This window comes from Excalfactoria chinensis, chromosome 24 (assembly GCF_039878825.1).
Source record: "Excalfactoria chinensis isolate bCotChi1 chromosome 24, bCotChi1.hap2, whole genome shotgun sequence".
NCBI lineage: Eukaryota > Metazoa > Chordata > Aves > Galliformes > Phasianidae > Excalfactoria > Excalfactoria chinensis.
The window spans coordinates 3,654,067-3,675,831 of record NC_092848.1 but is presented as its reverse complement, the minus strand read 5'-3'; the positions used below and the strand labels follow the sequence as shown (position 1 = coordinate 3,675,831).

The 21,765-nt window shown below is 41.8% G+C and overlaps 1 protein-coding gene across 3 annotated transcripts in view; it reads right to left on the bottom strand.

Annotated features, from left to right (window-relative positions):
- Positions 1-740: 740 nt before the first annotated feature.
- Positions 741-21,765, bottom strand: part of NSF (N-ethylmaleimide sensitive factor, vesicle fusing ATPase) — a 54,645-nt gene continuing 33,620 nt past the window's right edge. For all 3 annotated transcript variants that reach the window (XM_072356372.1, XM_072356374.1, XM_072356373.1), the window contains 11 exons: positions 21,498-21,572; positions 20,026-20,213; positions 17,383-17,478; positions 17,017-17,173; positions 16,336-16,469; positions 15,093-15,159; positions 14,874-14,953; positions 8,686-8,820; positions 8,070-8,183; positions 2,735-2,790; positions 741-2,226 (listed from right to left, as the gene is read on the bottom strand). In XM_072356372.1, coding sequence (XP_072212473.1) covers positions 2,217-2,226; positions 2,735-2,790; positions 8,070-8,183; positions 8,686-8,820; positions 14,874-14,953; positions 15,093-15,159; positions 16,336-16,469; positions 17,017-17,173; positions 17,383-17,478; positions 20,026-20,213; positions 21,498-21,572 — 1,112 coding nt within the window. In that variant the 3' untranslated portion in view covers positions 741-2,216. The remainder of the gene's footprint in view (positions 2,227-2,734; positions 2,791-8,069; positions 8,184-8,685; positions 8,821-14,873; positions 14,954-15,092; positions 15,160-16,335; positions 16,470-17,016; positions 17,174-17,382; positions 17,479-20,025; positions 20,214-21,497; positions 21,573-21,765) is intronic.

Below are 21,765 nucleotides of genomic sequence, written 5' to 3'. Positions count from 1 at the left end.
AGCAGTCAGCCATAGTGGCACCTCACAGCATGCATACACCACTAGATTAACCTGGATCCCTCACATCTTTTCATTCCCAGAAAAGCCACCCCAGCACTTTCCAGCAGGATAAGGAATGGGATGAAGAATTTGGCCAATGCAGATCAAGGCAACCCAGTTTTCACTACAAAACCACTCCTGCCCAGGCACAGCAAATCATTCTCTTTTGCCACCTGCAGGAAACTCTTTGAATGGAGACCCACAGAAGAGTTGAGCCCATCATTTTGCTCACGTTTTCCAACTTGGACTTCTTGAGGAGTGATGCAGCATCCATTCACACACACACACCTTTGAGGCTTCCTAGGCAGTGCGTGGTCCATACAACTGGAATAGGTTGGGTGGGCTACAATCACCTTCTTGGCCAGCTCTAACACTTCATGGTCTACTTGTGGCCAAGCTATCCAGATTTTGGGATCTATTTGTTCCATCCATGTTCAGTACAAACTGTTTAGCAGCAGCCTGGGATTCATTTTTCTGTCTTAAAATCTTAGAATATTAAGGTTGGAAAAGGCCACTAAGATTCACTAAGGTTCAACCACTGAGCCGTTACCACCATGCCCAAACATACCACCATTTCCCTAAACAGACTGACCCCATCTTGCTACAAACAGACTCCTTCCTTGATGCAAGGGAGATAAGCAAGTCATCTTCAAGCACTCTAGACAGATACCTCTGTTTGACTAACACCAAAGACACGGATGTCTCCCAGTTGTGCTTTTTTATTGAATCCATTCATGTGCAACTGATCAAGATATTTATTCATCGATATAGCTCTGGACATAGACACAATAAGGTTTACATCATTTACTCTGAAATAAGTTAACGAGTGCTGCTGTCACAAGGACTAGCTGAGGAAAGAAAGGAACAAACAAACTCACAAGATCATACACAAAATGAGAGGGAATAATAACCACTGGGACTCGCAATGTCATCACAATACAACAGCACTGCCAAAGGAAAAAAGGAACCAGAGTGGAGTGACTCTGATGGCCGTACGTATGCAATAAGGACTGCAGTACCTTCACCTTTGGGCCTGAAAAAATGCAAAACACCCTCCTTTCCTGGGAACACCTCGCTGGATACAAGCTGCTAGCCCTTAACAGCATGTCCTGTCAAGTCAAGGAAGCTACACTGACTAACACCTCATAAATGGCTTTGATTCCATGCCCCACCAAATTGAGGTATGTTCCATGAACCTTATTAAACGTGTGGAGCCAAAGAACCAGAGGGGAGTATCCTCGTGCAGTCATCATAGCAGCACCTCATTGATGCAAAGTGACTACTGGGGAAAGACCACGTAGCAAAGTTCAATACATTCCTTAGTTTAAGTGCGAAAACATGGCAGTGCACATCTTGTGCATCCACAGAGCCTGGCTTCATCTCCAAGGAGGAATTTCATCCTTTGGTAATGTGGCAGAAAATTGGGATGTAGTGAGGCCAACTAGTGCCAAAACCGTCGTATACAGCATACTAATGCAGAGCTTTCAGGTAGGAATCAGCACCACTAAGCCTGTTTTTGAATTAAGAACAAGTTTCAATGCTTTAAAAAATAGATTTGGAAGTTTCTTCCTCCATTCTGACCAACAAACTTCCCTGCCTCCTTCCAGTCCTTATTATCATTAGCCAGAAAACACCTGGGCATAAAAGAAAATGGGTATTTGCATTCTGGAAATTCTGGAGTTTCAATACTGTGGTCACTGACTCTGGGTTAGCAGCCCTGCTCAGTGTTGGGTGAGGCAGAGAATGGCATAACTGAACAAGAAAGCATTCATCAAATCAGAACACGGAGGAGTACTTTAATAAGCCTTCACCACAGGATTTACTAGAAGTCACATTTTCTTTCCTATTGTAGTAACTGGATGCTGGACATAAGTGAGCGTTAGCTTCAAAACTTACAGAACGTTTCCCCCATGCTAAAATCAAACGAGAACGCAGCCTTGCCTGCACAGAGACAGAAGCACGGTGTTCTAGAAGACACATGATATCTGTATATTAAAGACAAAGAATAAAGATACTGTATTGCACTAAACATGCAAATTCCACATTGGGTTCTTGGAAAAAGGGGAGCGTTTCACTTTGTCCAGTGTGTTGAAGACAGAAGAGTAAAGATCCCAGTGTATATTCTCCAGGTTGGTCACTTTTCCAGCTGCTGATCTTGCATTTGGTCCGTCTTCAGTCTAGGGAACTCTTGGAAAAGAAACAAAATCCATCAAAAAGCACACACAGGTATAAAAGCATCAAGCACTGGGACCCACACAAAGGCATGCAGGACAAGCATTGCTGTGAGCTTCCCCAGCATTCTACGTGCATTAGAAAGTCATTTTCTAGTAGATGCCACTGTGTTCAACTACTCCCTGTGATACCTACAGGGGAAAGGGCAGGGCATCCTCTTGGAGAGGAAAAAAAATAAGAAATCAAAGTTCAAAGTTTTAGATAAATAAATGGATTTCGGCTCTAGCAGACTCGCTTTTCATTTAACTTCACTTATGGCCCGACATCTGAGAACTCGGGCATGCAGGTTCTCAAAGTCTTCAGAACCTCCCGCTCCCATAACCTGTATGGAAAACTGATCTGAAAACCCTTCTGTACCGGAGGGGTCAACAGTGACACCAAATACACCCTTATGGGAACGAGCAGCCTTATTTCTGACCAGAGAACAGAATTTTAACCAATGCTTTAAAATAAGAGAACTTACGTTCCTTCTTCTCTCAGAAGAGCCAAGAATTTTTTCACCCGATACTCAGGATCCATCTATACACAAACAAAACAGATCTTCTTTAGTACATGATGCAGCCTCCCAGGTAGCACAGCATGAAAATAATGCCACAAAGACAACTGGAAGTTTGGTTCTCAGAGTGTGTTGTGCTGCAACGAGACATTTGGTCCAGAAGCTCTTTGTTCTGTTTGAATTTGTATATTCTGCTGTATCTTTAATACACTGCCAACAATACAGCGGTTTCATCCTGAGAGCATTAATGGTACTATGAAGCTGACGAGTAACATTGCAACCCTTCTACCCTCTTGGTGATAAACAAGCAAGTGTCTCTGCTAGAAGGTAGAACTGGGACTTATCCCAGAGTGAATAAATCCTAAATCAACAGCAGTATTAGCAGCGATGCAGGCAGGAAAGGAACAGCTAATGAGAATTTGTGCTAAGGAAAGCTAAAAATGTGCAACTTCCTATCATGTTAAAATAGCTCAGAAAGGTCAGTACCTCAATACTGCTGGATTATTATTATAAATCACTGAAAAAAAAGATGATTTGAAGGAACTCAGTAAGGATCAATGAGCTATGATGATGGGTTCTTAACATGCAACAGAACACTGGTACTGTTCAGGGTTTAAGAAACAAAAGGCAACCAAAAGCAGTGTCTGAAATGTGTAATATGCAACCTTAAGAGAGGGACACATTGGAGAGTTTAAAGAGCCACAAGGATGACTTGAGCATCTGTCATACAAGGAGAGGCCATGAGAGCTAGGAGAAAGACCCGGCACTGGGATCCTGAAGGTGAACTCTTTCAACATGTATAAAAACAAGAAGTAAAATACAGGAAATTGCATGGAAATGTAAGAGGAAGTTTTTTTCTTTTAGGGTGTTCCTGTTAGGCACAGCCCATAGAGGCTATGGAGCGTCCATCCTTGGAGATACTCAAAACCCAAATGGATCTGAGAGAAAGGACAAAATACATCTGATCTCTGACCAGAGTAACAAAGTGCAATTGAGAGAGATCCCTGATCTTGTCAGGTAAAACCTACACCATTTCTGTAGATAATGGCTGTAGAGATGTCTCCTTCCAAAAGGACTTTGGAGAAGTAACTCAAGAGCAGCCCACCAAGACCACAGACTTGGTGTCTCATGTGTGATCCAAACTCACAGATGGATTATCCACGAGAAGACTAAAACAGATGGACAAATGAGCTGCTAGGAAGCAGATCATGCTAGCAATACTTAAAAAAAAACAACAAAATTTTTGCGTTCATATTGGACCCAGAAGGGCCTGGTTCCCATAAAGCACTGATGTCACAAAGGATGGTGGGATGATTGTTATCATCAACACATACAATCTCTGAAGGTCTAAATTCAGTGTTGACTTTGCTTTGATCTTGATGGCTGTTATCAGGTGGCATCCTGAAGCCCTTTCCAAACAGAATGGTTCTGAGATTGGAAGATTTTCAGTACTCTGCAAATAGGATGAACCAGAGAGCTGCAGTTTTGACAACTGGAAGAAGTGCAACTCTCTTCTTCGATACCTGCACCCCAAAGCAAAGCACTGCTGAGGGCCAAAGGCAACATCCACACAACCATCACTGATGTTTACACTGCTGGGCATGCCAGTGCCCAAAAGTATAATGCACAAAGCAGTAATGCAGAGCCAAAAAGCCCAAAAAATAACCAATTTACCGAGTGAAGCAAGAACCTTTCACATCCCCAATTAACCCAAGGAACCCTGAACACTGGGGCAGTGCAAGACTTGACTTCTGACCACCAACAAAAAGCACAAAGCTGGAAGAAAACATCTCAAACAGAACAGTAAAACAGCCTGGCTCTTTCCAAGACTACTTATCTCAATGACTTGCAGAGGTCCTGCCAAGAGTATTATATACCTGCGAAGAAGATGGTCCTGTTGACAGGACCTTGGTGCAATCTCAGGGTACCACAGAAAAGTCAGATGAACACTCAAAGCTCATCACAACCTCAAAATGACAGCAAAGGAGCAGCAAAGTTCTTCTTTACCAGGAAAGTGTACTAGGGCAATCTGCTGAAATTCACACTTGCCAATGCCAGTGCTCCATTTTCTAAATAAAAGATGCTGGCCCATCCCAATTCTTCTTGCTTAGACACAAGAAAGTGGTAATGGAAAAGCTGTCCATCATCTTTACTGACACAGCTTTTACAGAGGCTTTTGGGAGGAACAGCACCTGCCTGCAATTTCTTAGCCAAACAATTAAAGCAAACAGCTATTCACAAAACGCAGATGAAAAATGAAAAGGCTGATCTGTTCTGAAAGATGAGCAGAGTGCAAAGGGGAAGCAGATTCAGGACTCCTGAGTAAAACTTCAGGCAACCCGTGAGAGGAGAAATGCTTCTATCAAATTAGCTGAAAGATCTTCTAAGAGAACAAACCTGAGACCAACTCTGTGACACAGTTTCCACCACTGGAAAGAAACAGGCTGCTTCTCTCTACATGAGGCAGTACCAGCGCCAGGACATGCCTGGGAGTCCTTATGAGAAAAAGGAACTGGAGAGACTTTATTGAACTTCAGTACAGAGAAGAGAGAACCCAGCAAGACGTGCATGTCCTTGGATACTCCTGTAAACCTACCATAAAACCTACACTCTGGGTGTATTACTTAGTATAAGATAATATACACAGTATTTTAAGATGACTCTTAAAATAAATTCCCTAGTATGTTAAAATAATCAAAGCTGTTTGTCTGCAATGTAAGTTTTATTTACGCTAAACAGAAGTTACCAAATCAGGAAATAGTGGAGGTTCAAAAAAGGGCTTTCTGGAAAGCTGCCTGGCTCCGTTGGGTTCCTACTGAGAGAAGGAGCAAGAGCTGACAATTAAATCCAAGAGCAACAAGATGGGCAGGGAAAATAAGCAGCAGGAACCAGTCCCCTGCAAGAGGAAAAGAAGGCTCACGTATCCAGGATGGGGTTGCACGGCCAAGGTGAATCAGAATCATTTGAGTTGGAAAGGGCCCTTAAATGTCATCTGGTCCAACTTCCCTGCAATGAACAGACATCCACAGCTCAATCAGGTGCTGGCGGTCAGTCCAGACTGATCCTGGATGTGAAGGTAGTACCTGACAGCACTATGAGGTGGTCCATGTACTGCAGCCAAGAACACTGCAAAACTAAACTGGATTCATGTGGCACATAATGAGTGTATCCATTCATCAAATGCTTCTTTTGAATAAGAACTCAACATCATGCCAGGACTCAAAGTATAAACAAGATGACCAGAGCATAAGACACTGGATGTGAACAGTTCAACATTAAAGGGCAGGAATAGCAATAAACATAACTTGAGGGAAATCGCACTGCCAGAAAGTGTGGGTTTACAAGGTTTGTACACGTGGCAACAAAGCAAGCCAAGGCATCAAAGCAATGTGGTGGTTCACGATACGCCATGAAAAGATTCTGATACTGAAAGAAGTTGAGCAAGGCTTAAATTTAAAACAACTAAAATCATTTAAACAGAGTAAGAAATGCTACAAAAAGAACGTGTTGGGTTTACTCATCCAGTAAAACAAAACACAGACTGAGGGAGTGCAGAGAAGGAAGCTGGGTAAATGGCTTTCTTGCAGAGAACGCATTCACCATGGGATCTAATTGCCTGCATTTTGGGAAGCACTGTTCACTTGGAATTGTTAAGAATTTCAGGTTTCTGATTGAAGCTTTTTCTAAAAAGCTGTGTTCTACCTTGGTGGAAAATAAAAAGGATCAGAATATCTCATCTCATAAAATTCCACTCTCCTGTAAAGCAAGTTAAATTAGATATTGTACCAATATTCTTCTCTTTAATGACAGCCTGCATTGCTCTTTATATCAATTCTGTAGATGGAAGCATGCAAACAGCTCTGATATTTTGCAATAGAACATCCTTGCATTTAGCTTCCATACACTGTTACATTCAGTTTGGGTGAAGACTGTAAGTCACATTGCTACCAGCCATCTATGCGCAGTAACACAGGTGGGACATCAGACATCTAAGCTGACAGTCACTTGTTAGGAACAACATCAATAGTGTCACAGTTCTGCCCACCTTCTCCCAGCCTGACTGGTCACAGACTTGCCTACTATGATGGTTGAAAAATGCACAGCTCCACTTTGCACAGTGTACAGCAGCATGAAGACTCCCTATCACACCATCATAGGTGTGCACCCACAGTGTCATGCCATGGGTAGGTCTGGGTGAGCACTTTCACCCATAATTTACATAACCGTAACCTTCAGTTTTGACAAGAACCAACACTTCAGGTCAGAGCAGCAACAGAAAACATCCTACGTCAGAAGAAGGAACCCATTGTCAAGGTGAACTGAAATGGGCTGCAGCAGAGTCCCCGAAGGCCTGCACCCCTTAAATACATTTAATACATGTGAGCAATGACTTACCGACTTGCCTGTAGGTATGGAATTAAAAGCCAAGGAAGAAGAAGAAAAAGTAATCTAGATAAATGACTTTATTCCCCGAGGTGACATCCAGTCAGAGCATATCCTCAGTGCTGTGCAAGTTTTAACAGAATTGTGAATAGTGAACAGAGGGATACATGACTTATATGCTGCTGAACTACATGCCTCTTAGCTTATGCTCAGCCTCTCCTAGGAAGATCTAAGGACAGTTCACTCAGCTGCACTAAATCCATTTGATGTGAAAGGAGAGCGTGTTGGGAGGGGGGAGGACTCAGAAGGGCGCTGAAATGTCAGCGCAGAGGATTAGGGCTGCACGCTACACCCTCTCATTTTCAGCATGCACATACTGTCGAGCAGCAGCTTGATGGCTGCTTGCAGGCATGGGTGATGGGTGCGGGGGAGGGTTAAGAACTGCATATTTCTGCCCTCTGCAATTATTTTCTTTAAAGTGCTGAAAGTGGAAAATAAAGAGGAGAGCAGCTGAACAGCCTGACAGATTTATCTTCTTCAGGGAAGGAGCACATACACCTGCACAGGCACCTTTTCTTTAAAAAAAGTAATAAAAATCCTAAGCGATTGCTATCTGCAATCTTAACACGCTGACTGTAGAGAAGAAATTCCATGAAAAGTGAGTTAATCCAATCCCTCCCGTAGCCAGACGCTTGTCTCTGAAGTGCAGCTCTAAACAGCCCATGGGCACTGTGGTTTTAAAGATCTCTCCCCAGACCAAGACCTGGCGATTCCTTTGTTCGGAGAATTTCTTCTCACTGAAGCTCATTTCTCAATTAAACCTATTCAAAGACTCTCAAAGTAAGAGTCTGCAGACAACTGGGAACCTCTGAGACTGCTGCATTTACTCCAGTCCTGCCTGGATAAGAAAAATTCTTACTTGTAGTGACATTTCTATCAGCATCAGCAGCTTCTTGATACCAATCCAAACAGATTTCCCTTTGACATTCTGTGCAATGGTGCTGCGTTCCTTATCTTTAAAGTTACCCAGGAGCTGGAAAAGAAATAAAGAAATCAGGACACCGCCAGTAGGAACAACATTACTTAACACAGAGCAAAGTGAATGAGAAGCCAGAATGCATTTTCTAGCTTAGAAGCACAATTTGTTGCAATATATCCAGACAAGGCAAAACATCCTTCAGCATTCTCTAGGATTTCCACTATGGCACAGACAAGAAGCCATTTAGAGCACAAATCTGTGAAGAATCTATAATTTTTTTTGCACCAAAACCCCTTCATTTGACGTAATTCCAATTAATGAAAGCTTAGCATCCTCCACTTTAACTACCCCAACTATATTCATTTTCCAAAGGTGTGCAAAGTGGGATCTTCCAACCCACTACACAAACTTCTTTCTTAAATCTGCTGTTCTCTCATTTTCATTAATTTACATATGAGCAAGTAATTCAGAGAATGAGAGTAACTCAGACCTACTGCAAAATCATTCATTTCCAGCAAATTTTAAGGTTATTTGTCATCCTTTAATTTTTTCTCACCTCCAAAGCTTCCATCAGCTGTTCCCCTGTTGCAATGTTGGGCACATGGATCGTGGTGCTGAAAGCATTCAACATTTCCATCTCTTGCAGGACATCTTTGCGGCTGGTGGTTCCAATGATCAGGAGCTTGCGACCCTGTCAACACAACAAAGCAAGTGTCAGGAAGGGAGAAACAAGAGAGGAAGCATCCTGGGAATGCTACAAATGAGTAACAGAAAGTGGACGTGTAAAATAGCAAGATTACACTTCTCAACATTATCAGCATCAATCATACAAATCTAGGATCACGTTCCAGAAGTCCAGCAGTAGGTTTTATAAGAGTTAGGGACAAAATGAAAAACATCAACTGCCAACAAAAATCAACCTCTGCTGGATCATTCTGTTATGCAGATTCAGATACCTGGCTGATGTTGGCTGATGGAAGGATCTGTTGGACTCATCAGATGTCCCTTGTCCAGTTCAGCACACACAAAGCCCATGGGCCAGGAAGATACCTGGCTGGCCAAGTATCCTTCTCACTGTGCTGGCCAGAAGTTCAACCAATGCTTATAAAGAACGTGAAGTGAGTTCTCCAGGGACACCAAAACTCTCATCTGATTGTGAGCCACAGAAGTTTGAAAACAAATGCTACGGAGTGCTACAGCATTTGCTCAGGAGTTCCCACCCAAGGACACGTAATGTTTATGGTAGTAGATAAGACATCAACCCCAGGAATAACCACCTGCAAAATAACTCCTTGAATGATGTGACACGAGCAACTTCTGTATAGACGAAGAGCATGTTTGGTTATAACAAAAATGGAATCTCTTTTGAGGGTTCATTAGAGCCTGAAAGAACTCACAAGGAAGAGATATAAACACTACAAGAACATAATTTGGTAAGTTTCACCGACCCCAACTTTAGGTGTCCACATGTGACCTCATTATTGATACTTCCTTCTTTGCTAACAAAGCCCAGATGACACTTACCTCCACCCAAAGCTACCTCTACTCTGAACTCCCACAGCAACCCATTTTCTAGCTCAGCTGTAGAAAACAAAACTGCTGACAGACACATTTACTCAGATGAATCCCAAATTTGCTGTAAATCAGGGCAGCAGACAATTACTACGCTCACAAGAATGATTCTGAGTGACTTATGACCACTTAGGAAAGCCACTGGAATCACTCATTGTGGCCAGTTCAGTGAAAACATCAGCCCAGAGCTAAGCAAAATTACTCAAAATACAAACACTGGGAATGGGAGAAGAGGAAAACAGAAATAATTATTTTACTGCATGAAATCAAAGTGTTTTAATGCTCTTACTTTAAGGACACTTGTCAGTTCAAATACTATATCAAATATAGTCCTGAGCTGGAGAAGTCACAGAAAAGCAACAAAGATGCACAGAAATATGGGATAACTTCCCTAAAAAGACTTGATAAATTGACAGAGCCAAGAAGGGTAATAGAGAGGTCTATGAAGTTGCAGGAGCCGTGAGATGAGGGCGTAAACTCCTGTTTCTCATAACAAAAATTACAGAGCACTACGTGACATCAAAGATCAGCCTGGACGGGGCTCTGAGCAACCAATCAAGCTGTAGGTGTCCCTGTTCAATGCAGGATGGCCTTTAGAGGTCCCTTCCAACTTAAACAATTCTATGCTGACCCAGTGCTGACTCTGTGTTGACTACATTATCCACACTCAAGACTCTCAACCACTGAATGGTAGAAAACTCATCAAAACAGATGGCTTCTCTGCAAAATAGTGCTTAAAGCTTTTAACTGCTCCACCCAAAGCTTCCTTTTCCCCTTGCTTTCTTCAAAAGAAGATACACACTTCAACTTGCTACCTCTGAACTTCAACCACTGGAAAAGGTTACTATAAAACAAGTGTAATCTCTGCTGTACCAATTACTAAAACAAAAATTGTCAGGAGTCCCCCTGTACTTTTCAAGGTTTCAGGCAACTTGCTCAGCAAACAACTTCAAGACCTACAAGTCAGAAATGTTTTGCCCCAGGCACTACTACAAAAGCACACAAAGCCATGAAGGCAAACTGAAAAGGCTGACTTCATCCCACTGCCCTGCAGTGACAATACGCCACAAGGTCTCACTGGACTTCTTCTTGATGTTAAGATGTACTGCTGAAGTGTCCCTGATTCCAGACATCTTACCTATTTTGACCCTTAATTTCTACAATAGCCATTGCAAAGGCTACAGAAGATCAGGACAGAAGTGAAATTCCAAAAATTAGGCGTAACCAGAGTAACCCCAAATAAAAAGGAACTTGGCTTCCCAACAGCTTGAGATCTATGATTTCAGTCATCATTGCGTCAGTATTAAGAATAGTTCCTCCATCAACACAGATGAGATGCAGGCATGCACCCAAGTCTGCCTTTCTCCTGCCCATTTTCAGGTAATGAAAGTGCACGGTTTTGATCTCAATGTCCATCCATATTGATCACGAGATCCTCAGTGAGGGATGTAACTTGCCCCACTGCCTTTTAGAAGTGGACTAACCCCAGATCCTCTCTCTACTATACTGAATTTATCTGAATAAAGGACATAATTAGACAGGTATGAGATTCCAAGTTCATAAATTGATGTCGTTTTAAGTGATGGCCTTTTCAAGCAATATGAGACTGATTCTTCCAACCTCATTTTTGCTTCCTAGCGGGCACCAGATGATTGCACTGACGACCAAACTAGATCATACAAGAATGTAGTAGACTGCTACAAGCAAATGAAGTCTCAACATGTCAGCAGAGTCTCAAATTACCTAATTTCAGTGCATTTCACCAGCCCCAGGCAAGAGGAGCTCAAAACACAAGTGTCAGTGGGTACTAAATAGCCTCTGTTGGACACCCATTAGCTGATCACTTCCAATTTGGCCCCTTCTTTATTTTTAAGTTTTGAGATATCAACAATTCTTCCCACGTTATGGGAGAAAATGCAGTTCCCCAGGTTTACAGGTGTAAATGTAACATCCCCATTGACTCACATAGCTTCCAATTCGCACTGAGTGATGTGGAATCAGGAATGCATATGGGATTATATCAAACAAGGAGATTACTCTCCCCTTTTCTCCGTCAACTTTCATAAATGTGAAAAATGCAGAGGAGAGGAAAGGGGCTGGGGGCCTCTGGGAGCAGTGGAAGGGCATCCATAGGAATGTTCAAGAGCATCTCACTAAGCCCGACATCTCATAACACTGCACAAATTGTATGTCCAGCTTAGCGCGGGGATGCTGCAATGGTCTTTCACCCTTTGAGCCGATTGTTAGCTTTTCACAGGAACCAGCAGGGAAGCACATGTGAAACCTCTGTGGGGCTGGTGAGCGTCTCCATGCCTTGTGTGACTCTGCATGTCGATGAAGCAGCTTCGGCTTTCGGAGCTGCTGCTGCTTAGTTCTCAGAGAAGTCCTTTTCTCCCGCTTGGCTCCCCGCTGCGACAGTCCTTTTCAGGCTTTCTATCCCCCCCAGCCTCTTCTCCTGCACTCAATTGAAAGAAAGACCCAAGAGAACATGGTTTATTTTCTTCTCTTAGTCCATTTTAGAAAAGCTTTTTAATTGGTTTAAAAAAAAAAAAAAAGAAGATGCCAAACAAAATGCAGCGTTTTTGGGCTGGTAACAGATACCACTATTTAAGCATTGCTCAGAGGAGCTCACAGTCATGAATTTAAAGCACACCCAGAAACGTTTCTCGTTTCTTTAATGCCTGTGTTTACTCCCAAAACTTCTGCAAAAGTACCAGAAGGTTCCAGCATTTGCCCTTTGCACACCACCATGTTAATGTACTCACAATAGGAAGAGGGGAGGCCAGGAAGCAGCCTTCATCAACCAACGTAACATATACCTCGATGCATAATTAATGAGACATCATCCCAGAAATGCTCCTTACACACATAGCCTACAGTGGCTGCAGGAAGCTGACTGCACAGTAAGTAAACTCTGCATGAGATGTGACAACACTGTGTGAATACATAATCTGGGCCACAACGACGGCGAGGCAGAGCACAACCGCTGGAACACTGCTGCCCACCACCCTCAGCACTTCCTTGTTTCCATTTCCGAGCTTTTCACACCACTTGTGCTCATACTTGGACCCCCTCTGCCTGCTGGTAGAAGAAGAGGATAGGACTTGTATCCCTAACAACTTGACATTAATTTCTTGCAGCACTGGAACAGCTCCAGTGTGAGCTCCATTTTTGTGGGGAATTAACCTTAACCATGACCCTGGTTGGGGCTTTGGGTCTTTGGCTGGAGGGGTTGGATCCCTGGCTGGGACCAGGATGAGTCTTAACACCAAGAAGCTGGCACTGGTTTGACCTCATGGAGCAAGTTAGCACCACTAATGCTACTCATGTGCATTTACAGCACGGATCTGCATCTCAAATTACAACCAAACCCCTTGGAACCAGCCATTACCTCCAAGTAAACTGCTCCCCAAGGGAACTGGTGATCCCAGGGGAAACATGGAAGGGCAGTGATTAACCAGATTTTTTTTTTACCTCCCTGTGGATTTCTCACTTGAGCTTGAGAGCCTGGAGAGTCTCCATGCCCAGATACAATCTTTTTCACGGGAAAAAGAAAACTCTTGGCCTGCAAGAACCAACATCTTACACACAGGGTTATTTACGGAAAAAAATAAACAAAAATCCCCACACGTCACAATTATCACAGGGAGCTCATGGGAAACAAAATACTTTAGGAAGAACCCTATGAACAGAACTACCCAACTAGGTCAGCCCTAAAAGCCCATCTGATCCAACGTCCTAATTTCTACAGTAGCCAATAGTGGACACTTAAAAGAAAGAAAAAAAAAGAAAAAAAAAAAAAAAAAGAAGAAGAAAAAAGCATCAATCAGAGAGTGACATTTCCTCAGAAAACTCTCTACCCTCCAACAATTTATGGCTTAAGTCACCATAATATTGGCTGTCAACCCGAAGTCTTCAGCCTCAAGGGCATTTCAAACATTGCAGAGCACAAATCTCCAGCAACATGCATAAACTTGGCAAATATCTGAAAGCTCCAAGCATTGCATCCTTCTTTCAGGAGACACGAGTGCCAACAAAAGTGCAGCTAGGCAGCAAAATACACTCAGAGGACACAATAATAAAAAGGAAAATGTAGTATTGTAAGTACTTTGGACTACTGAGCCAAATCAAGTTCTATTTTTCTCTACTGATTTATGGGAACAATGGCACTACTAAAATATCTAGCAATAGGTCAATGAGATTACAACCATCAGAAATGGTTGTGCAGCTGCATGCAGTCAGACCTTCTGTTCCAACTATAGGATAACAGAATCCGAGTCTGATATTAGGCACTTCATGTGGCACGGGCAGGTCTGGGAGAAAATCTTTGTTCTCCCATGTTGACAGTCACAAGGGGAACCTCAGGGCCTGTGGCATTACAATTTAATTCAAAGTTCTGGATTTGAAAGGTCTTTTCACCAAACCATCTAGTGAGAAGAATACTCATGCATACACGATTGCTTCCAGGATATTAAAAATGACACAAAAAGCAAAAAGGCTTCATCCAGGCTACGTTTCTCTACTTTTCCTTGACATGAACTTTCAATGTTTTCCTGTTAGAACGTTACTTATTCATGCAGATACTTTCACACACAGCAGAAATGAGAGGAAAAATGTCTAACAAAAAGGGGGAGTCCCTCCTGTTTGCCTCATTCAGTACAAGCTTCAGAAGCATCATCATTCTTGAGCCTCATCAAGCCAGAAAGTACAAATTGACAGGGCCAGAAATCTTGAGCTATACTCACCTGATGGTATCAAGAACAAATTAAAACCCCAACATTCTCAATCAGACATGACTCAGAAAACAGTTTCTAAATAAGGAGGGAACACATGCTTGAGCCAGGAATTCATTTGGGCTGAGCTGCTCCTTATTTAAATCAAGGCAGACTGCTTGCATGTTTACAGTTTACATGGTGAAGGTTAAACCTGTTTCCTCCTTTAGTATTTCATAAGATTCAGCCTTAAATAATGAGATAATTAAAGCTGAATCCTTTGTGGTTATCCTAGAAATGTCTAAATGAATGAACAGCAGGGCTGGGATTAACTTGACTGAATCAGAGACAATGGCAGTAATACCACTGGCAGCACAGCAGCTATCAGCAAGACACAAAGCCTTCCACTGTCAGAATTACGGCAGGAATAGGGCATCACACTCCTCGATTACCTCCTTACCTGAGGGGGGGCCTTCTTTAGCAGCACAAGAAGGGCTTGCAACACCAGATTAGAAAACCGTGGTCCAATTGGAACATAATCTGAAATGAAAAATATATTTTAATGCCCGTTGAGTAGTTGCACATGTATCAAAAAAGCAGTTTGAGGCTCCTAAAGTAAACAGGTCCGGATCATTTTTGGTTTGCCATGGCAGACAACACAGACCCCATCCCAACCCACCTAGAAGTCTCTCAATGTCATCCACAACAACGCAGCTGAGCTGGGACTTGTATGCATCATCAAAGATCTGAAAAACAGCAAAAGGAGTCACTGCTAAATCTCAGCAGCAAAAACACAATTAGTTGCGATAGGAACTGCTGATCTGTTTTTAACTAAGCACAGCAGTATTTACAGGAATAAACGGAGAATGAAAAAGTTAAAAACTATGCAAATCTTGCAATGAACTGCTCCTCTGTTCTTAGAGTAACATCCCTCATTTACATGACTAATCCAGTATAATTCAGCTAGAAGAAAAATAAGTGCTGGCTTGCTTCTGTAAATTAGATCTCCTTCCTTCCACCTGGCTACTTGAAATGATTTAAGAAGTTCAACTTGTCTGCATTTGCCCTGTGCCCCAAGTTGTTAAAACCCTTGTTTAGACAAACCTACCAACTCAAAACTGTTCATTCAGGCAGGATCTGTTCCTTCCATGTACAGCTCTGAGCCCTTCCTGCTTTTATCCTGAAAGACTGAGCTCCAGACTTGCTCATCAATGACCTGGAGTTTTGTGTCACTGTTAGTGATGATTATACATCAGAACCAGCTGGGCCAGAATCGTGATATTTTCCCTTCCAGATGAGTCCCAAACTTTATTCAAATAAACCACATGGAATTTCCACAGCTGGGGCAAAGCAAAAGAAGTTTTTTTGAACACGAGTGAAATGCTTGTGAGTTGCAAGCTTAGACCTGCCACCTTCAGCAAGATCCTTGCTTTCTTTTGGGTCTACCCTATCAAGCACCCTGAAAATATAACTACAGCTGACCAAAATAAACAAATACATGCAAATTTAGATTTCCTGAAGCTAGAAGAATTTGTGTTACTACTGATTCCGCCACAGAGTTTCCACTACTGGTGAAAATGCAAAGTTAAAGAAAAAGAAAATGCAAATTTAACTATGTTGAAAAATAGTATTTTGTAGCTGAGAATGTGCTCTGTGAAACAGTGTTATTGTGCTCTTCATATATGTTGGAGTTCCCATGGAAATAAATAGGAGGCATTACTTCTGGAGCAGTCCTTGTGTAAGTGCTAAATCACTCAACTATCATAGGATGAGTCACTGAGTGTCAGCATGAAAAACATTCATTCAGCTTCATAACGTATAGGAATTTAGGGCCTACAGAGAGCCCAATCACAGGACAGTCCCTTCCTCATCCACTGTAGGGAGGAGTTGGATTGTCATCAAAAGAAAGGGTGCAGAAATACCTTCTTCATGGCCTGGCACTTGGCTGTTTCTGAAAATCCAATCATCTTATCAGGAGAACAGATCTTGATGAAAGGGAAGTTGGACTCCTCAGCTATCTTTGCTGCTAAAGCAGTCTTCCCACTGTGTGGGGGACCTGAAACAAAGAAATACGTTTAGAAAAAAAACAAGGGAGAAAACAGGCCTGATAAGGCTCAGCATGAATGATAGATTAAAATGCCTGTAACTTCTTCCAAAGAATATCTGAGAAATGAAATGACCTTTTCCTCCACTTGCACAAAAAACAGTGCAATCCAGTCCTCCAGATGAAGGAAATTAATGCAGCTATTGGAGCACACGCAGCCTGATTTGCCATGAAATCAGCACAAAGGAAAAGGACACATTTTGTAGGATAGGCCACTGCAGAAAGCATGTCTTCCTCTTTTGCAGAACATTTCTGAATCATGTTTGTGCCTCTTAAAGATACGATGTCTGCAGGTACCGAACGAACAGCCTGAGTGCCCAGGAAACATTGACAAAGATGATTTATGATTCGCCTGAATTCACACCAGTATAATATACAGACACCCAGTCCAAATCAATCTGGAGTATGATAACAGATCACCACTTGGGCAACTGATAGGAACAGTTTAAAGAAGGGTGTTTTTGCTTGTTTGTTTTTACATAGATATTATTAAGTTTACCTTCTAGAAGAACGCTAACCAGCGGAGTACGGTCACTGTTCTTGGTTTGCTGAACAAGCAGCTCCCCATCATCCAACACCCTTGTCACTGGATCACCCCACTTAATAATGCCATTCATGATATAACTCGCATAGTCCTCCTGGTTGGTTCCAAATGCCTGTTTTAACAGAGGGAACGTTTACTTCACACACATCGTCAGCACAAATTCTCATCACTGAAAGTTGCTCGTGGGTTTTGAATCCGTGTCATTTAAAGACTATTCTCAAAAATGGGGCTTAAACCTCCTAATTACAAAAGGAATTTGCTTCCTTGCATCGTTAACTGTTCTGGGTGACTCTATTTCCCAATTACACAGCGCCTACTCACTGGTTTGATATCATTCTCCAGGGATGCAAAGAAGTCTCCTCTTGTCACACGTAAGCTTTCTGCCTTCTCCATGTCTACTTCCACCTTGTTGCTGGCCTAAATAAGGTAAGAAAACACAGTGAAGTACAACACAACTGTAGAAGACCCCTTTACCAACTTCAATGCAAGGATCCAGTGCTGCAGTTCGGCTGCAACCCAAAAGGATCATCAAGTCCTAATCTAGACTTAGGCGAGATTAGAACTTATGTAGATTCCCTTTAAAGTAAGGAGCCGCTCTCTCCCTTCAGAGTCTGCAGAAATACTTCATTGCAGATTCTGGGTGCTGTATAAAAAGGGGACGAAACCTTCATTTTGTGACTTCTTTCAGAAAGTTTGGTTTAACCCAACACCACGTTTCCCCACTCCTCCTTTGGCAACTTCAAACAGAGCATTTTCCTCTCCACACACAAAACTCTTCAAGGCAACTGGTAAATATCAGATTTCTTTCTACTTCATCTGCCTCAGTCCCAGTGCAGTACCGCCAGTATTAGAAAAAACACACTACAATTAGCTCAGCTCACATTGCTCTCCTTTCTAAATTGAAGACAGCACCTTTCTCCTTCTGCTTCTCCCAAATTCAGATGTATTGTTGACTGTGGCTGCACTCTACACTGTGGAGCAGCTCCTTTTTCTGTGATTATTTCTAGATCTGCAAGTATATGGATTGCCTCAGGCAGCAATCAGGAATTACATGGATATGAAGCAACTTTCCCACTGAGTGTCACACAAACGCTCACCATTACAGACTAATCCCATCTGTGCAGTCTGCTGACAATCCTGCATGGAGTTACAGATATCAGAAAGAGGATTAGTCACAAAAGGGGCAGGAGTTGATCTGTGCAAAGCAATCCATCTAACTGCAAGATGATACGGCAAAAATCCACTTTAAGTAACTTGGCAATGAGGTGAAAGATTTTCATTCTTCTCCACCTTGGCTTTTGGAAATTTCCCCATTATACCATGAGAAATTTCTCTAGATTCCAAAACAAGCCTAATTTTCATTGAACCTCACCAGCGTCTTACATCAGCATGTGGTTCTATCCTAAGAGTACCAGGGCCCTACATAATCTGATTGCTCAGAAGGTTAAAAAATGGGACTTCAAGGCATTTCTTGGAAGGCACAGCAACATCCAACATTTTTCCCTACATGGACGAATCAATTAACACTCCCCCTGAAACACACATCTCAGAGGCATCACCTGCTAACTACGATGATCTACAAGAAGAGCTTAAATGATTCAAAAGAACAGTTCCATTTGATTTCCAAATGCAATTTGTAGCTTCACATACACTTCTGAAATCTAGGTCAGGCGTCTGATGTATATTTTAAGTTTTGCACTACTCACAGGAGAGAATAAAACATCATTTGGCTGAAGATATCTTCAGAATAAACAGGAAGATTACCCAGAAATGCTGCATGTGTTTGAGAAGAAAAACAGGGTGTGATTGCTTGGCATATGGAAAACACAGACATCTATTACAGAGATGTCAAGGAGGGAACAGCTCTTTTATATTCAGACATCACCATTGTCTTCTCTCCCACTGCAAAAAGTTGGCACAATGGGGAATATATCAAAACACTAACAGCCTCCAAAATCAAGCAAAATTCAAGCCATGAAAAAGCATCAATTATAAGTGGAATTAAATATTTAAAGGAAAATGCTTTGTTTATGAAGGGATGAAAATACCTGTCTTTTTTGGAGACAGGATACAAGAAAATGAGAAAACATTCATCTTTCTGCTTTTTATCATGGGAAATAAATAACTTTTCCTGGCTACATAAGAAATTTAAGTAGAAAGAACCAACACTTCCAATAGATACAAATATCACAAAAATCAAATTATTTTTCTTGCTTAAATTAAAAAGATTTGCTTCGTACTTAAGGCTGAACAGATTTTTTACTTAAAATAAATGTCTCAGTGCTGTGCAATTGACGTTAAAGGCTCCGTTCTGCAGTAATTCACACCAATGCTTGGCCACGAGAGAGGTTACATCTTTCAGCCTCTTTCTTCATGAACTAATCATCTCGTATTTCAACACCACTGAATACTGTGTTTTGCATCTGGGTTAATATAACCTGACATTTCATGGTCCTTATAACTTCTTTCTAGTTAAAGATGCAATGCAAACATTGGGAAAGAAAGGTGCTGGTCCTCTAGAATGGAGGGAGCCAAAAAGATTACAAGTCAGTATGGCCACAGAAAAGCTATAAGCCTGCGATCTCACTGTTCTCTCTATTACTAGATCATTTATGAAGATATTGAACTGCCCATGCTCCAGCAGAGACCTCTGCAATATCACTGACTGTTCTCACTTCCACCTCTTGTTTCCTGCATCCAATCCATTAAATCAAGCCTTTCACTTTTCACCACAATACACTGAGAGACATTCATCTTCCATTCTCACTGAGCTATGAAAGAGCAGCAAAGATGTAAGGAGATAAAAGAGGTAAAATTTAGAATGATGTGAAAAGATGCTGTCCATATAAAAATCACCTAAGCCATGTTAAGATGCCACTATCCATTTGGAATATACAAGAAAAGACTCCACAAATAACTATTTCCACTTCTTTTTTTGCCCCATTGTGAGATGACAGGACTAACCTTGATATGTCTGTTCATTGCAGTAGACTGAGCAGCTCGAACTAAACCTTCTAATTCAGCACCACTGAAGTTTTTTGTCTCAACTGCCAGCTCTGCAATGTCCACATCTTCAGCCAGCAGCTGGTGTTCCCGCATCCGTACTGTGTGGATATGGAGGATCTGGAATCGACCCTTCTCATCTGGCAAACCTGAGATGTTACACAGAGTGCATGTTAATCAGTGCTTCAGCACAGCTGCAGCAAAGCCTTCCCTGCCCCTCAGTGGTCTTACATCCAAAGGCTCTTTCTCACTATAAGCAATTCCCTCATGTCAGTAGAATGTTTTAAAATGCTTATATTTAATATAATATTTTAATATTTAAAAATTGCCCTTGGCAAATTGATTGGCATCTTCCCCAAACTACACCAAGAAACAGCAGATGGCTCAATTTCCTACAAGTTCATTGCTCTTAGGCTTCCATACCAGGAATTCACCTTACACAAACAGCAATCTGGTCAGCCCTAGCACCCCTAAGCACAGTTTCCACCTTGTCATTTTCATACAGCCTTGATTTTCTCAGATGTAGGTGATTATTTTCCCCTTAGCAAGTTCCTTCTGAAATGCACATAATGTAAGATACAGAAAATGCCTTTTCTTAAAAGAAAGTTAAGTCAGTGGCACAACATTCTCTTAGTGTAGACAAACTCTACTTACTCATCTAATTTTCTGTCACTGAAAGGAAAAATATCTTAGTAATACCAATGGCCCTGCCTGTTTTCTCAGTAAATATCGCTACAGCTCTTTTATTCACCTTTACACGGTGCCTAGCTCAGAGCACACAAAGTATTTCATGACATTCGAGTGTCTGTGGAAGTAAATAGGAAAATGTTTTATGGGTTCTTACAAAAACTACAGATCTGAAACTGTATTTCCAGTCTTTAAACATGGATCTCCACTGCTTTGGATTTCTCACTGCAAGACAGAAGAACTACGCCATCCATCAGTCCCAGACTGTCCTCAGTGCATTCAGACTCCCTTCTGAGAACTGTTAACAGAACTGAGCACCAAACTACAGACATCCTTTGGACTCCATCATAATTGTTATTGGTTAAACGTTCTGATCTCATAGGAAGATAATACTGGCTCTAAGCTGATTTGGGATTCATTTCCTGAAAAATCCTAGGTCATCAGATAACTCTTATTTAATCTGGAGCTGGTATCAGTTAGATGCGTACAACTACAGAAGAACCTTTTAAATTAATGACTGATATTAACATTTTCCAGCTCACACCTACTGTTAGATAGACCCTGATATCTAGTCAATGGTTTATCAGCTGGTAAATCTAAAACAGTGTTTTAATTAGCTGAATAAATTTATAGGTGTTATCATGTGGTGAGTTGCACCCCTACCATCCAGGTTAGGTGTTCGCGTTACAATACATATTTGCTTTGCTCTTTGTGAGCTGATGTACTGAGCTGTACAGCTTGCTTACCAATCTCCATTTTCACCTCCAGTCTCCCCGGTCTCAGCAGAGCTTCATCAATCAGGTCAGGTCTGTTGGTCATTCCTAAGTGCAAAATTAAAACCAGAAGAGCGTTAGCTGAGCTTTCTAAATAGGACTTCAATTGCTGAACACAGTCTGTAGAGGTAAGAAGAGACGTCAAAGACTCTCAAGAAAAGAGACAAAAGAGACCCATTTTCAGAAACACTGTGTAAAGTCATGCCTTAAATTAGAATAAGGGCAATAGAGATCAAACCTG